This window comes from Cheilinus undulatus, linkage group 4 (assembly GCF_018320785.1).
Source record: "Cheilinus undulatus linkage group 4, ASM1832078v1, whole genome shotgun sequence".
Classification (NCBI taxonomy): Eukaryota; Metazoa; Chordata; class Actinopteri; order Labriformes; family Labridae; genus Cheilinus; species Cheilinus undulatus.
Window position 1 is genome coordinate 43,942,343 of NC_054868.1, and position 16,612 is coordinate 43,958,954.

Consider the following 16,612-nt stretch of genomic DNA (forward strand, 5'->3'; position numbering starts at 1 on the left):
ACATGTAGACTTATGTTCTTTGGGTTTTACTGATGAAACCGTTAAAATTGATGTTGACTTTTGACAGTAATGTATCACTTCTTTGGGTCATGGGGGCTTCGCTTTTCTTACATACAAAGGTGGGGGGGAGGGCTCTAAGGAAAAAAGGCTGGGAACCACCTGGCAATATCCTTTCAAACAAGAGCTGACTCAATCTTTTATAGCACTGTTAAATGAACATTTTCTGGTTTAAGACTGTTGGTCAAGAGGAAAGCTATTTGGAGATGTCCTGTTCCAGAGGTTTTCAATATTTTAAGGTTCTCCTTCGTCAACAGTTCCTCTCCTCCTAGACTGGCGTCGTCCTTCTGTTGGCTGCACAGTTCCCAGGCAGTATTTCTGTGTTGTTGTGAGCAGCTACGGCAGGTAAATTATCCACATCCATGTCAATCTTACCGTCTTTGAGAGGCGGGGCCATAGAGTAGAGCATAAACTCTGAGCCAGCTGTCACAGGTGAAGGCAAACCCGCCATTGTGACCTTGGAATCATTTGAGAGGGATGGCTCTCTGTCTCGTACCAAGGTTGTCTGAAAAGTCTGCGAGTTGGAGTCCGCGACGCTGTGGTTGCTCCTGGTGCTGTACCTGCGGCTGCGGTTATGGTAGTAGCGGTTGCGGAAGTAAGATGAGCTGCGGGAGATAGGCGGCTTCGTGAGTGAAGGCCGGCCTTTAGTGCGCAGCTGCCTGTGTTTTTCTATGAAGACATGCACGGCCAGGACACCCACCATCTCAGCCAGCACGAAGGACAAAGCCCCAAAATAGAAAGACCAGCCGTAAGAGTAGCTCTTCTTGTTGTCGCTCTGGCTCGGGTCACCTGAGTTGGCTGATATGTACACAATGATGCCAATAATGTTGCTGAGGCCTGGAAGAGATGAGAAAGGTTAGGATGGTCAGAGAAGTTATAACATCTCCAGGTCAGGGAGGCTCAGATTGATTCTAAAGAATACTGTCTAGACCTCAGTGTCATGAGATAACTCTAGGTGTGGTTTGGTGTTGCATGAATAAAAAAGATAGATTAATTGATTGACATATTTGTTTCTGACCTGCAGACACAAAGAGTATCCCTGCACAGAGGATGACGTTGTAGCGTGACTTGTAGAACTCGCTGGCAGCTACACAGATGCCTCCAAGGAACAATAACCCCACACTGAGGATGGGGAAGAGGCTAGAAGCTCTTACTGCTCCTGATGAAAGGAAAAGAAGAGGAAAGAATGGGGGCATTTATATAATTTGAATACTTAAGACTGTTGTTATAGACTTAATAAATGGGCCACCAACACTTACGAAGTAAGTACTCTGCAGCATCCTGCTCATAGTCTCCATCCTCAGCAAAATGGTCGATGTCTTTGCAAACACCTCGAAATGTCCCTAAGGAAACACATGAAAATACACGACTAAATCTTAATTCAACAATTAATATGGCTCTGCTCTGCATTAATCTGCTTTTTTATGCATAAATGCCACTGCCAGCTAGGGCTTAGGGCATTATGTTTTCCTTCTTGTGAACCCTGTATCCCTAAAATACCTTGAGACTTAACTTCTTTGTTTATGTGCATGTAGGGGGCATAGACTGTAGAAAGAATTGGACAAACCCTGTGTTAGGTCAGCTGTCTGCCTAGACTAGGCAGACTCAAACAGCTCTTGAAGCCAAATCGTGACGGCTTCCATATTGAAATCGTGTTCTCAACCGAACTTTGGATCAACCTAATGGCCCGCCACTAAGCGCGACTTCCTGTCAGCTAGATAGCTAGCATTCTGGTTGACAGAAACATAGCCTCTGCCTGGCGAGCTATCTGTCAATCAGATGAGACTCGCCAACCAGTGCACAGTGAGGTTTATCCTAAATATAACTGAAACCACTGTGGTAAAAAAAAATTTACCCCACGTACAGTGAGAGCACATTAAAGCATCTTCACCCACCGGCAGTGGTGCTGCTGGTGGAAACAGACACATATTCTTAAGGAGTTTATTACAAATACTCCCTCGGTGGATATTTTTTAATACCCTTGGATATATTAGCAAAACATTCAGACATTCCCCTGATCATGCATATCTTTCTTAATACCAAAACAGAGGAGTTATTGATATCACCCATGTACAGAGTTCATGGGTGAAATAAGACCTGAACTATTCTGGCTGCAAACATGTTCATCTCTACTTTTAAAAGCAGCATTTTAACATGAAGAGTGTAGGTGACCCCTGGAGCTTCTGCAGCCAGCCTCAAGTGGAAACTTAGGGAACTGCACTTCTGCATGGGCTTCATTTTCAACACCACAGGTTGTCACTTGGTCTTATCCCTATGAACACAAAACCACGAGTCAGTGTAGTCATGCTTGTGCCACTGAAACTGACTGAAATCGAGAGTAGCAGCCGTTCCAATCAGTTTTTTCTTTGTCATGCTATTCAGTGCAGCATTTGTGCACATATCATATTCAGCATATTGATGTCTCTCACCTCCCTGCATTTCATTTCTGTGTTGCCTGCTATCACTGGAAAGCTTCCTGTTCTGCTTTCACTGCAGCTCTAAATATTAAAAACCAAAAATATGCACAGTGATATCAAACATGAGCAAATGGTGGGGTCATTACACAGAGAAACACTGAGAGACTAAAAAAACAACACAAACACTGAGCAGTGCCTCTTATCATCCTAAATAAACAGACTCCCTCTATAACATCCTACCAAGGCTTTTATGTATTTTATCTCCCACTCTGATCCTGTAAACAATAATGAACCAGCAGCATGCGCGTTTCCTGTTGTCACTAACCTTTGGCCCAGCTGTGCCTTTCAACATTTGCACACACATAGGGATTTATTGATAAAACATGTCCCCATGCGCTGCGCTGATTGACCAGTTATTGATGGTGTGACTCTGTCGCTATGGTTACCAAAACAAAGCTCACTCTGCAGCTACTCAGGCAGGAAAAGGCACGATTACTATGGAGGCTTTTATTCTTATTATTGTGAGAGTACAAAGAGGGTGAGGTAACGTTTGTTTGGGACTTTTTCTATCTGCTTGAAACCAAAATAGATGGTTATTATGCAGCAGATTTATCAACTGGCTGAGTGCCATTACTTCTTTTATTTAGACGACAGAAGAGAGAATTTTTGTTTAAGCATAGCATGAAAATAAACGGGCCGTACAGCACCTCAATACTGGAGGATGCTGCCTTCAAGCCATTATATTTAGCCTAATCTTATATTTCCTACAGTTTTAATGCCCATCATGTAATTCTTTATCAAAGACATTTAAAGTAAACTCCTAAATGATTCAAAACTGAAAGGATACAGTTTTTATGTCTTTATGTCCATCTTTAGTTTTGCTTTTCTTTAGACACACGCCAGCACACACACTGACACACAAACCTAGAGGATATTTGGATTATTGATGTCCTCGGCATGTGTTTTTTTCACCTATCCATTAAACCATTTAGGAGTTTAGAGAGACAGCGAGGCCAGCAGCTGAGGGAGGGGGGGTGAGAGGAGCAGAAGGGTGATATGAAGAGAGAGAAATAACAGAGCTGAACTTTTTCATTTCATTCAGACAAATTAGAAAAGCAAATGGAGGGTATGGGAAAGAGGGGTGCTGTAAGAAAAGCAGTAAATAATTCATAATGTCATCTCCTAGATGACTCATCCAAGACTTAAACTTTTCCCTATCACCTTCCACAAAATACATCCTCATGAATTCACCATAAATCTACAACAAACCATAGAGCCATCTGTGATTGAATAAGGGCTGAGGAGTGTTGAAAGACTCTTTAGGCCAACATAGAATACTTCAGTAAATATAAAGAGATAACAATAATAAAATCATAGTCTAAAATAACCCCATGGATGGAAATTGTTCATTGTTATCAATACAGATACCCTTATCCATACTCTTTCACTACTCAAGTCCATGTCTACACTGCTATCAATACTTTGTTGTTGTAGAATTGTTTTTTGACTGCACATATATAGTCTCACTGGCCACTTTATTAGGTACACCTTGCTAGTACCAGGTTGGACTCCCTTTTGCCTACCCGTCCCACCACATCCCAAAGGAGCTCTACTAGATTGAGATCTGGGGACTGTGGAGGCCACTGGAGTACACTGAACTAATTTTCATGTTCAAGAAACCTGGTTGAGATGATTTGAGCTTTGTGACATGGTACATTATCCTGCTGGAAGTAGCCATCAGAAGATGGGTACACTGTGGTCATAAAGGGAGGACATGGTCAACAACAACACTCATGCAAGCTGTGGCATCTAAACGACGCCTGGTTGATACTAAGGGGCCCAAAGTGTACCAAGAAAATATCCACCACACCATTAAACCACTACCACCAGGCTAAACTGTTGATACAAGACAGGCAGCTCCATGGTTTCATGTTGTTTACACCAAATTCTGACCCTACAATTGTAATGTCGCAGCTGAAATCGAGAATCATCAGACCAGGCAATGTTTGTGGACCAATCTAAGGTCCACATTCCTGCGCTGATTATCATCACTCATTGATATTGGTTCAAGTTAGAATGACCTATCTCAATTGGATGGTAGTCTGTCATGTGATTGAAACAGATAAAACAGGCAAAAGTGGACAGATTACTTTCTTGATTGTATATGCGAGTACAGTCTGACACCACCTCTGGAAAACATAATCAGTGTCGTTGAAAGGAAACACAGCAGTAAAATACCTGTAAAAATCTTGAATAAAGTGCAAATTTTACTCCAAACATTAAGAAGACATGGTAAAAGCAGACTTTAACTCCTGTAGTAAAGAAGGGTTGAACTATAGGGACTGAAAGCACCATGAGCTGATCTGGCGTTACTTTTGGGTATGACTTTATTTGATGGTCTGAGGGACCTGTGTGTATTCAGGCAGCATGTCAGCAACAAGGGAGGTGCTTAGCTATTCATAGACTTAAAATCAAATCTTTGTTTAACTGGGGGACAGTGGCGATAAGTCATGTAGGAGTGACGTATTCAAACTTTTGGTTGTTGTTAAAATCCTGGCAGCAGTGTTTGAACAAGTAGGAGCTTTTTTAGCACCTGGTTTGTAACTCCAGCAAAAAGTACATCGAAGCTGATGTGATGATTATTGCCTGGTAATTCAATTAGATTTTATTAGACAATAACTATAACAGTAATTTGATTTAAATCGAGACTCAGCTTTAGACAGAATTAATGTTTCAAACCCCATAAGACTGAAGAGTTCAAATGACAGATTTTTTGGGGGGGGGGTTGAAAAATGCAGAACCAGCTTTTGGTCACAGCTGGCCCCTAGTATTATTTCTGTGACGTATTTACAACAACAGCAGCTTCTAGTCTCCCGCTGACTTTCAACACACTTCTTCCTTCTCAAAAGTATCGATTTAGGCACAGCTTAAGCACCGTAAAAAAGCGTCTGGATTTAGCTCCAGTACCAGAAACGATACCCATCCCTAGGCAGAGAGCAGTTTGTTCCTGTGGTATGAACCACCAAACACATTTCTCCACAGTGCAGCAGAGCAATTTAGAAATCAAGATTTTCACAGATCATGTTTAAAGAGGCCTTTAAAATGTTTACAAGGTATGACTTTACAAGGTATGACTTTCTTATATCTGATATCTTGTCTCAGTCTTTTTTTACTGATCTTAATTTAATCATATTTCATTGTGCCTAAGGCGTTCTTTAAATGTATTATACTGAAGTTATTGAACTTTTGAAAAAATGATTTTATCACCTTATCTCCAATCATAAGGTCATCAACTACTGTCACCTTCTGTGAAAACTGTCCTTTCTCTGATGAAGCACTCTAACAAGCATGATTATACATATGAAAAGAGGAAAAAGCTGTCATTTCTGATAGTAAACTATCATTTGACAATGATCACTGCTTTAGGGATGGAACTCTGGCATACTGTATATAATGGGTTAACAGGCTGTGAACAGATTTAGGTATTGATTAAAGACTCAGCGTAGAAAAAACTTAACAGAAATAACCCACAGAAGTGTTTTATAACACTCAAATCAGAACTATTTTTCTGTATAGAGTACTTCAGTAGGAAATTATTTATCATAAAAGCTACTTGGGTTTTCTAATAACTTTTCGAGACAGGATATTTACTCTTCCTGAGTTAAGTTACAGCATCTTACTGCTGCATTCACTCCATTCTGAAGACTTTCTCTAGAAGTAGACATGAAGTCATCATCATCATCATCAGTGGCAAAAAGTTACCTCCTAACCTTAACTACTTACTTACTTAACTGTAAGTTGCATAAAAATGCTGACAACATTTCAGAACCAAAACTTGACCGGTGTTTTAGTGTATACTGCTTACATTTTTTTTAGATTCATTTATCTCTAAGCACTTGTAATAGATGTAGTTTTATTCTAACGCTTCAGCTCTTTTCAAAATCAAAACTATAACAAGACATGTGTTATGATGATGCTGGTGTTAGGAGTAAGACTTTCACTGTGGTTCAGTGTTAGAGTTGGTCGTCTCATAACTAGAAGGTTGGTGGTTCAGTCTCCAGCTCCTGTAGTCACTCATCATCAAAGTGTCTAAGGACAAGTTAGAACCCCAGATTGCTCTTACTGCTGCCAGTGTCTGTGAATGTGTCCGATGGACACTTCACAGTCACTGTGGGACAGGCATGAGTCGACAGGTGTGACTGTGGTGTATAAGTCAGATGATGACAAAGTTCCTCCAGCTGATTAGCCTTCATGAAAATAAAGAGACAATGCACGGGGCTCTGTGTGGATGTAGGCTAAATGGCCACACGGTGCCTTAAGCTAAAAGCTAATGTTTGCATGCTTAATTTCATGGGCTGTAAACTAGATAAAACCTTCAAACTGTGTAAAATGCACAAATATTGTAGCAATGTTTCATTTCAGATGTATTTGTACGATTTAAGCTTTGTGAAAGTGTTTTCTTACAATATTTAATGGGCAAATTCTTGTTCTCACACAGCTGTCTTCTGAAACAGATGTAGTTTTAATAAAGTTTTCATATCCCTTTTGATACGATTGTTCTGTAAAATCAGGGAGAATGTTCCTTTCAGGCTAGGTGGTACTGTTGACAACTTTACTGTAACACCTTTAATAGCAGGAATACTGAAAACACTTTCTAAAACAGAAAATAAATCATTAAAAGTCTCAATACATGAAGTATTAACTTTCCAGTTAAAACATTTTTCACCTTAAAGCTACAGTGATAGTATCATTTTAGGGAGTAACTATTCACTTGTACTCAAATTACTGTAATTGAGTAGCCTTTTTTGTGAACTTCTTTTTGAGTAGTTTTTAAAATAACTAATTTTACTTGTACTTTTAAACAACTAAGGAGTCAACTCTCACTGTATTCAAGGCCGTGGCTACAACAGACGCGTTTGGACTCGCAGTCTTCTCCAGCGTTGTGAACAAAGGGCAGAAGAACACTTTCAATACAGCAGGCTAAGAGGTGAAGGTACAACTACTTAGTTTTTCTAAGTGTTTTTTTTTTTTTTACATGCACCTTAAAGAGTTTTATTGTTGGAGTGTGCTCCTATTTTCGCTGTCTTTAGCTATATCTTGAAGGACGCTTGTACTTCACTACATTTTGACCATCCATTAGCTTCCATTACAGAGTAAAAAACATCAAAACAAGGAGGCTCTATGTTTCTGTGAATGACATGGACCAGGCCAGTGTGGCTGTAATTATTTATAGAGACATTCTAATGTTGATACTGCCAACAGGGTTAGATCATATTTTACAGTTCAACTCCTCAGTAGCTGCTCAGCACTTTAAGTAAACTTCAGATAAAATACTATTACAATTTCACTTATAGAACAATCCTTTTACTTCTACCTAAGTACATTTTACCAAAGTAATTCTACTTTTACTTGAGCACAAAACACTGTAAAAAGCGATGCAATCAATAAGTTATCATAACTTGTTTCTATCATTTTTTTCCACTTAGCACCAAAACTATACAATTTCAACTTCAGTGAAATTGAAATTTCAATGTGTCAACATAATTTTTCATTGTTAGTTTTAAAACAATAACCAGATCTCTGAGAAACGTCTGACCCCTGGTGTGTCAGCAGTATTAATATACAAGTAGTGCTAAAATAATGATAATGAAATGAGCACTCATAACTCTTGAGCAGCTGTTTTATTTTCTTGTTTAAGATGGATGAATACGGTCTTATTTGAACACACCTCTCATTTACACTGGATTTTAGGCTAGTCTCATCTGTCATCTGCCAAAATTGTATGAAGAAAAATGAAGAAGGAAGGTGTAAGTAGTTTTTAATAAAACATTTCTGGGCAGTGATAGTAGTTGTACTTACATAATCTTTTAGGAACTTTAGTGATTTTTCCACCATCAGTTAGATAGGGGATAAATATTTGAAACAGTCTAACCCAGCATTACTCAACCCTACTCCACCACAGAGCCAAATTGTTAAAAAATGCCTTTGCAAGAGCCACAATCTAAGTGGTGAAAAGTGGCTAAAACTGATTAAAGTGGCTATAAAAATAAGTACAAGGTGGCAAATAATGGTCAAACAGTGGCAAAAAAGTGTCAACAAGGGGAAAAAAGGGGCAAAGTAGGCATAAAATGGCAAGAAGTGGAAAAACAGGGAGAAAAAGTGGCAGAATATGGAAGTTAGTGGCAAAAACGGGTGAGACATTACCAAAAAGGAGTTGCAGGTGGAAAAAATGGCCAAATAACAGCAAAAACATGGCAAGAGAGAGTGTGAAAGTGACAAAAATGGGCAAAATTTTGTGAAAATGGTCAAAAAGCAGCAAAGAGTGGCAATAATGCTGAAAACAGGGGCATTTAATGGCAAAACATGGCTTAAATAAGCAAGAAGTGGCAAAAAAGGGAAAAGAGGGAAAAATTCAAATAGTAAAAAGCAGGATAAAAGAGAAAAAACTGGTGGCATAAATGGGATAGAAGTGGTAAAAAAGGGCAAAAAGATATAGCAAATGTGGTCTAAAAGCAGTAAAAATGGGTTAAAAGTAGCAAAAAAAATTGAAAAAAAGGCAAAAAAATTGCAAGGGCAATGGAAATGTACAGACAAAAAAATTAAGGTTGAAAATTAAAGCCAACTGTATCAATATGGGGATTCAAAATGATTAATGAGACTTGCAATGGATAATTTCTGAGGTCAGAGTTTCACTTTATGAAGGTTTTCTGGGGGAATAATATTTCAAATTAAGACATAAAAGAGCCACAAATTACAAAAGAGCCACATGTGTATCACTGGTCTAACCTATTTGCAAGTTTAACTTCCATCGCTGCCTTAAAAACATAAAGTACACTTACTTTGAAAGGATAGCCTAATTAAAGTAAAAATGTAGTTACTGATTCTAGATCAAATGTGATCTGAAAGGATGTATAATTATGTTTCTTTGACAAGACAAAGCAAGTTTGTTTGAATGTATTATGTAAAATAGTTTTTTCAACTCGGAGCATCAAGTTCAGATAATTTTTTTTTTTAGTTGAACCCACTTGGTATTTTTTACAGTGTAGTCGTGTACTTTTTCCACCTCTGTTGTTATTATAGGAAAAAATAAGTAAAGTGGGTTGCTAAAGCCATTTTAACTCCTGCTGTTTTATTATCACTTTAAATGCCCACTGTACTAGAAACCAGCCCAATTAGACCCAGTCAGGTTTCCGGTATCAGTCCTACCCTCGGTACAGCAGGTTCTCCACAGTCCGGAGTGGGTCAGCACCTCTTCGTTCTTTCGGACGGTGTCGTTGTCGTTCTGGCTCTTGGACCGGCACACCCCGCGGGAGTACAGCCAGTAGTCCGTGCCCACAGCGATGGTCATGAGGCTGAAGGCGCAGAAAGCACCCGCCGTGGTCAGCAGCATCATCACACCGCGGTTACACACCCTCATGGCGGCCTCTTCTTCTCGCTGGACGGACACCAGGAGGGTTCAGAAACTTTTCAAAACTTTCCCCCGGTGTTTTTTCTTCGTGTGGATCCAGTCGGCTGAGGGAAACTCGGATTTCGAGCACATTTTCTCTACTCTGTGCAGGTTTCCGGACTCATTCGTCTCTGACCTACACACCGAGTTGGGATGATTACAGGTCAAGGGCGCAGAGGAGGATCACGGGATGTTCCCTTGTAACTAAGTGAGAAAAGTGAAAAGGGTCCGAGAGATAAAAAGTTGAAAAGCCACAAATACACGATAAAAGAAAAAGTTTTAAAGAAATATCTGCAACAGCAGCCTTCGTCTGAGCACGTTATGGTTCATTTCAGCTCAACTGTGTGTGGCACTAGCTGCCAGATAACTCCGCCTCTCCTCATGTTTGAACCAGTGTAGTGATTCAGTTCGTAATGCTGTTCGATGGTTCAGCACCACGGACAGCGGTACAGGGCAACAGCCTGGTTTAGGACATTTTAGAAAAGCATAAATATCACAGCAGTAGAAAACTGAAAACACATTTTCTTGTCAAGAAGTTAGCCAGTTTTAACATTTAAAAGCATGATAGTAAAGAAAAACTACACAACTGTTGGTTCAAACTGGTTATTCTGTTGAGGAGTGACGATAAACGAGAGCATCATCTCTGGGACTTTTTCACACTAAGTATCACTCCGCCTTAGCCAGGAGTTCTTTCTGAATACTTTGAATTTACATTCACAGCTAACAGGGTTTTTCTTTGTCATTTTCATTCCTTGCAATCACACTACTAAAATTTCAGTTGTTTCATGATCAAATAACTCCAACAGAGAGATATTCAGTAGCAGTGTTAATTTTGACAGCTATCCAAAAATTAGGCGTATTCTTTGGATTGAAATACCGTTTAGTCTCGGTTTAGTCATTTGTACCCTTTAATGTTTTAGTATTAGTTGAAGAAAAGTAAACATATCGGGGCAATTTTAGTCCATAAGGTGATTAAATTTTGGTCAAAATTTTCAAGAATCTTCATTCCTTCATTTATAATCAATCACTCATTTATGTGCCTCCCTTTCCCTGCTCTGGTTATCAGCTGGTTTGGGCATCTACTCACTTAAGCTCTGAGCCAATCCCATTCTGCCGTGACCTCCCTACATCCAATCATCCTGCTGCTGTCACAATCTGCTCTCTTCTCCTCCACAATCAGTCTGGTGTTTCAGAACCATCACTGCAACCATCCTCCACCCCAGCCACCTCCATTACATCTCACCAGTGTCCAGGTCCAACTCATTCATGCCATCCTACAACCCACCACTGACATTTAACATTCCAAACATTTCCAAAGTTGTAAAAGAAATTACTGTTAAACTTATATTAAGTCTCTCCTGGTTAAAATTGTATTACCTTTTCCTAATTACTAGCTAAAGACAGACGTATGGTGTGGAGTACAAGGTTTAGTATTTCCTCAAAAATGTTAACTTTATTTACCCTATAGTCAGCCTATAATGCATTTGTCTTGGGCTCATTTATAAGCCAAAGCAATTTATCAAAAAAATGTCCAATATATCAATAATTAATCAGGATTCCATCCCACTGGAAATGGTACATCAGCAGTTCCTTCATACAAACAAATAGAAAATAAATAAGAATATTAATATTTAAGGCTTTAAATATAAACTGGGGAAAGACATGGAAATAAGTCAAATCAAATTATGTAAACAAAGCAACTGGTTGAAAAGCAAAATCCATACAACTTATATTTAGAATTTTTAAACCTTTTACATGAATATCAATATATTTCCATCAGTTTTACCCTGCATGGTGTCTATTCAAAGCCATAGTAATAAACAAACAAACAAAAAAACTCAATCTACACGTGCCCTGAGCACTGTGGAACAGGTCCCTGCTGTTGGAAACTCCCCCACAGCGTGATGCTGCCACCACGATGCTTCACTGTTGGGCAGATGACGATTGGTGCCAGGTTTACTCTATTGAGACCACACAGCTCAATCTTAGTTCCACCAGACCAGAAAATCTCACTTCTCACAATCTGAGTGCTTCAGGTGTGTTTTTACTAACTCAAAGTGGACTTCACTTGTTCACTTGTTTTACACTGAGGAGAGGCTAGGCTCCGGTCAGCCATAAAGCCCTGATCGATAGAGGGCTGCAGTGATGGTTATCCCTACTGGAAATACCCATATCCACACAGGTTCTCTGGAGCTCAGTGAGAGTGACCGTCAGGTTCTTGGTTACCTCTGCCTTCTCCTGTGATCGCTCAGTTTGGCTAGGTGACCATCTCTTGGGAAAGTCCTAGTTGTGTCAAACTTCTTCCATTTGAGAAATATGGAGGCCACTGTGCTTTTGCAGCAGACCTTTATGTAGCCTTTCCAAATCCGTGCCTCTCCTGTCTCAGAGCTCTGCAGGAAGCTCCTTTGACCTCATGGCTTGTTTTTTGCACAAATATGCATTGTCAACTGTGAGGCCTTCTATAGAAAGGTGTGTACCTTTCCAAATCATGTCTAATCACTTTAATCTAACACAGGTGGACTCCAATCAGGCCTCAATACTTACGCCAGTATTTATATATATATATATATATATATATATATATATATATGTTTTGTTTTAATACCTGCTTTAAATACAACACACTGTTTTATCTTTTTTGAAAATAGTTTATTTGTTCTTTTCAACTGAATTATTGATACAGAGCATGCATGTAAGGTTGTAGTCACTGCTCTAAGGTAACTGTAAAAGTTCAAAGAGTAACCACACTGAAATGTTCTTGTAGCTGTTAAGATGGTAATATATTGCTTATGTAAATACACTTGATTTCAAGGTCTTTTCAACACAAGTCAAACATTTGCTGTGAGATTCTGTGACGAAAAAGAAAACTTTTTAAAATGCTGGTCCTTGACATCATGGCAGATCTGAATGTTTCAGTAAAATGTCAACAGTGGTGTTATGCACAGACCAGTAAACACAACAGCCAGAGTTACTGAATGGTAGAGTGATATTTCACTTTAATGTAGGGATCATACTGAGTCACTCTCACGCGCAGGTTAAGACAGCGCATGCAACACATGTATACTGTTCTTTTACACAATCTCTTCATCTGCTTTATAAAAGTTGCCGTCTTAACCTCCACTTCTTTTTCTCCTCCTGCCTTTTGCATAGAAAACACTTTATTCTCCCCTCTTTTCCCCTCTCCCTCTTGTCTTACTTTTCTCAATTTCCCAGTTCCCTCTCCTTGAAGTGTTGGCTAGGGGTTAGGGAGGACATTAGGAGGAAAGAGGAAGAGGAGAGATCAAATGAAGAGGAGGGGAGATGGTGAAAGCTGAGAGTAGTTGCAGGGATAAAGTGCAGAGAGAAAGGGAGATGGGACAGTGTGGAGTAGTATACAATAACATGGAGCCACTTCTAGCTCTAGATCCCATTCCTATTTACACACAATAAAACATACAGAATTATAACATCAACTTTATATGTTCAATTCACTCATATTTTCTTGTCAAGGACAGCAAAGCAGTCTCTGCTCCGTGCTTTGTACTGCAAACTCTTCAGCCACGCTTATTTGAAAATTATTCGGGACACAGCATTCAAGGTGGAAACTTAAACTTGATTTGAGCATGGACGTTTCAAAATTCACATTGCATCAATAAATACAACACATCGAGGATTATTTTTTTCTTCCTCTGTGATGTCAAAATGAAATGTTGAGGAGCTACTGTACCAACAAATATGGCATGCATAGAGGAGCTGCACCACAAAGACTGTATAGGCCTACACAGCACTAACCCACTGCTTACACAGTGCCATAGAAAAGAGAAAGAGCAAGAGAATAAAAGACAGACAATTTTAAATATCGCTGCCTAACAGGCATTTCGGGGATTTCCATTTTTTTTTCCTTTTTCTTTTTTTTGCATCAGTTTGGAAGACAAGACGTGCTTAAGACTAAGTTTAAGACGAACTTAGACATGAGCTTATTGTTCAGGACTTTAATCATTCAAAAGGTTCTGCAACTAAGCATCTGTGTGGCATGGCTGCTTTAGGGGACATGTAGTAGACAGATATGGGACAGTTTGTCCAAGTGGGGACAAAACCAGTGTCCCCAGTATGAAGTTTATATTTAGGTCAGTGGTAAGGTTAAAGGCAAGGTTAAGCTGTGTTTAAGGGTAGGCCAAGTCAGCGTAATGTCCTCAGAAAATCTATGAATAACCTCTGTGTGCACACTCATCACATCCCTTTGTAAACTGAGGACTGTTTGTATTTTTCAGGTTTAAGGTCGAGGACCCTTTAAGTGAGGACAATTTAGCTGCTACTTACCTTTTGAAGGTTCAAATGTTGTTTTTTTCATTTACAGGCTTGGGCCAAGGTTATAATAGTTAACTGGAACAAAATAACTAGAACTAAAAAAACATTTACCATAACTGAAACAAAAATAAAAGAAAGGTTTTACACAAGAATGAACACTAACCAAAAATGGTTGGTGGATTCTGCACTGAATCTGATTGGTCGTTGGTTCATTGACCAAGAAAAAGAATCTAGAGTACTGGAACTAGTGGACTAGCCAAGTCAAAGTCCGGATTCGAATCCTATTGAACAAATTTGGGATTTAGTAGATTCAAAGATTGATCACATAAAAGTGTAATCTCAAGCAAGTCTGTGGGGACAGTTAGAGACTAAGAGCAAAAGAGATGGTGTCAAAAAGTAAATAAAAACAATGGCAAGAATGTAAGCTGTTATAAAGGCCAAAGGAGGCTGGACAAAATACTACATTTTTAGGTTATTATGTGTGATAAAAAAGACCTATTTAGTTGTTTCAGTTTGTTACTTGCTGAGAATGTGGATGGAAGTCTTTCAGTCCTTGGTCCTCCTGGTCTTACTATACTCTTGTGATGCCTGGACGTTGACTGATGGTCAGAGGCGCCAGCTGGACTCCTTCGTGACAATTCTCTCTGACGCATCTTTGGTCAATGTTGGCAAGACCGTGTGTCTAATGCAGACATGCTCAGGAGCGCGGGGACTGGAAGGGTCAGCTGCTTGGTATTGGAATGGCAGCATGTGCTTTTATCAGCCCCTGGCGCACTTTTCCGGGCCTGATCCAGCTCAATGCATACTGGGTGACCAGGACCCCGTGGGCTGGTCCAGACGCCGGGGGTGACTGGAGAGGTCAATAGAGAGGACACCTAGAGAGATTGGGCATGTACCGGGCACAGGCCTGGGCAATGGCCATCCCGACCAAGGTTGACACGGTGCCGAACCGGCATATGGTGCCATACCAGACCTGATGTATTTACACTTTCTACAACATATCCAATAATCATATCTTCTTTATACTCTAGCATTAAAGTAAATAAGATGGACCACCTGACCCTTACCCCAGCCACCCAAGCCTAGTGAGAGTAAAATGACCTGAACTGATTGGTCAAATTGTTTTCAAATACCACATTTTTGAATAAAAGTGTCTGATGTTGACTTTTCTCTCTCATTTTGGTCTTACCCCTGACAAGTATCCTATATTACTGTACAAACTAAGACTAAAACAAATTTTTTTAAAAAATTAAAAAGGAGGCATTTTTGCAAAATTAAAACTAAACTTAAACCAGCAGTAAAAACGAAACAATGAAAATAGAAAAGTAATGAAAAATCAGCAACTATTATAACCTTGGCTTGGGCTAAGGTGTGGGGAAATGTAATATCATCCAGTGAAGGTTCTTACTGGCACTGACCAAGTCATGTGCGTATGTTTGTGAGCACATACATTACTTATTGATCATGGAATGTTCATGACGCAACTTGTACTGGTTGAAGAGAAGAAAATCAAGTAAACAAACACACACTACTGTTGATCAATAAGAGCACATACATAGAGATGTACATTCACAGTGACTCATGGTTGCTGGCCTTTGTATTGACCTGCTCACCACATGGTCCTGTGAATACTACACACTGAAGTCTTCTGGTCCCTGGGCCCTGGTAAATCTGTCCTACTATGAACAACCAACGGCTACAGCCATCAGCAGTGTTATCTTATTCTGCTGCTTTTGGGTTTGTAGATGTGCGTATGTAGTAGACGTGATGATTCATGATTTACTTCCATTAGGATGCTGGTTGGAATTGAACTGGTGATTGAGTGGCTGTTGATTTAGCTTCAAAGTACTGAGTCCAGGTTGTGTGAGGATGTGCGTCTTTGATGAATGGATCCGGAAACAAAAGTCTTGTCCAGCTGTGTCTAACAAACATCAGCTTCTCAGACCTGTATGATGAACTCTGGGTTGGTGTAAGAGAAGCCCTGAAACTCGTTCTGGTCCAGATTCATAATGAAAAGCTTGTCTGTGGGCGTCAGCTCCACCACCATCTTTGTGAACTCCTTGTCGAAGTTGCCAACGTCACGGCGAGATTTCTGTGATAGAGAAAGAAGAAGGAAAGGAAATAAATGTGTGAGAAAGATAAAGTTTAAGTTATTTGCAGAGCTTTAAAAGGGCTGTTAGGAAAAGTACAAGGTTGACAAACAAAATGAACAACTGTCCCAATAAAGCACAAAGATGGATGGTAGAAGAGAGGAGCTTGATTGTTGTAGCACACAGAAAGACACACTTTATACTGCAAGCACCAGAGGTGGGAAAACAATGATTTTCAGGTCACAAGTGTACCAAAATACAGGATTCAATAAGGACAACCAAGTCAAAAAAGAGTCCACAAAGTTGTTTAGTCA

At 39.7% G+C, this 16,612-nt stretch overlaps 2 protein-coding genes across 2 annotated transcripts in view; both read right to left on the reverse strand.

Annotated features, from left to right (window-relative positions):
• Positions 1-325: 325 nt before the first annotated feature.
• On the reverse strand, positions 326-9,891 carry LOC121508852 (voltage-dependent calcium channel gamma-3 subunit). Its single transcript, XM_041785963.1, has 4 exons — positions 9,681-9,891; positions 1,317-1,400; positions 1,076-1,216; positions 326-894 (listed from the first exon to the last, which is right to left on the reverse strand). Exons 1-4 carry the CDS (start codon positions 9,889-9,891, stop codon positions 326-328), a joined length of 1,005 nt encoding a protein of 334 aa, XP_041641897.1.
• A 2,657-nt stretch (positions 9,892-12,548) lies between these two features.
• LOC121508856 (protein kinase C beta type) overlaps positions 12,549-16,612 on the reverse strand; it is a 66,030-nt gene continuing 61,966 nt past the window's right edge. Inside the window, exon 17 of the mRNA XM_041785969.1 lies at positions 12,549-16,300. Coding sequence (XP_041641903.1) covers positions 16,148-16,300 — 153 coding nt within the window. The 3' untranslated portion in view covers positions 12,549-16,147. The remainder of the gene's footprint in view (positions 16,301-16,612) is intronic.

Bases quoted from the DNA above. Each gene is read 5' to 3' on its own strand.
- LOC121508852 (XM_041785963.1), bottom strand. From the start codon at position 9,891: ATGAGGGTGTGTAACCGCGGTGTGATGATGCTGCTGACCACGGCGGGT. The intron at 1,401-9,680 runs GTAGGACTGATA...GTGTTTCCTTAG, and splicing joins GAGAACCTGCTGTACCGAGG to GGACATTTCGAGGTGTTTGC. The intron at 1,217-1,316 runs GTAAGTGTTGGT...TCCTTTCATCAG, and splicing joins TGCTGCAGAGTACTTACTTC to GAGCAGTAAGAGCTTCTAGC.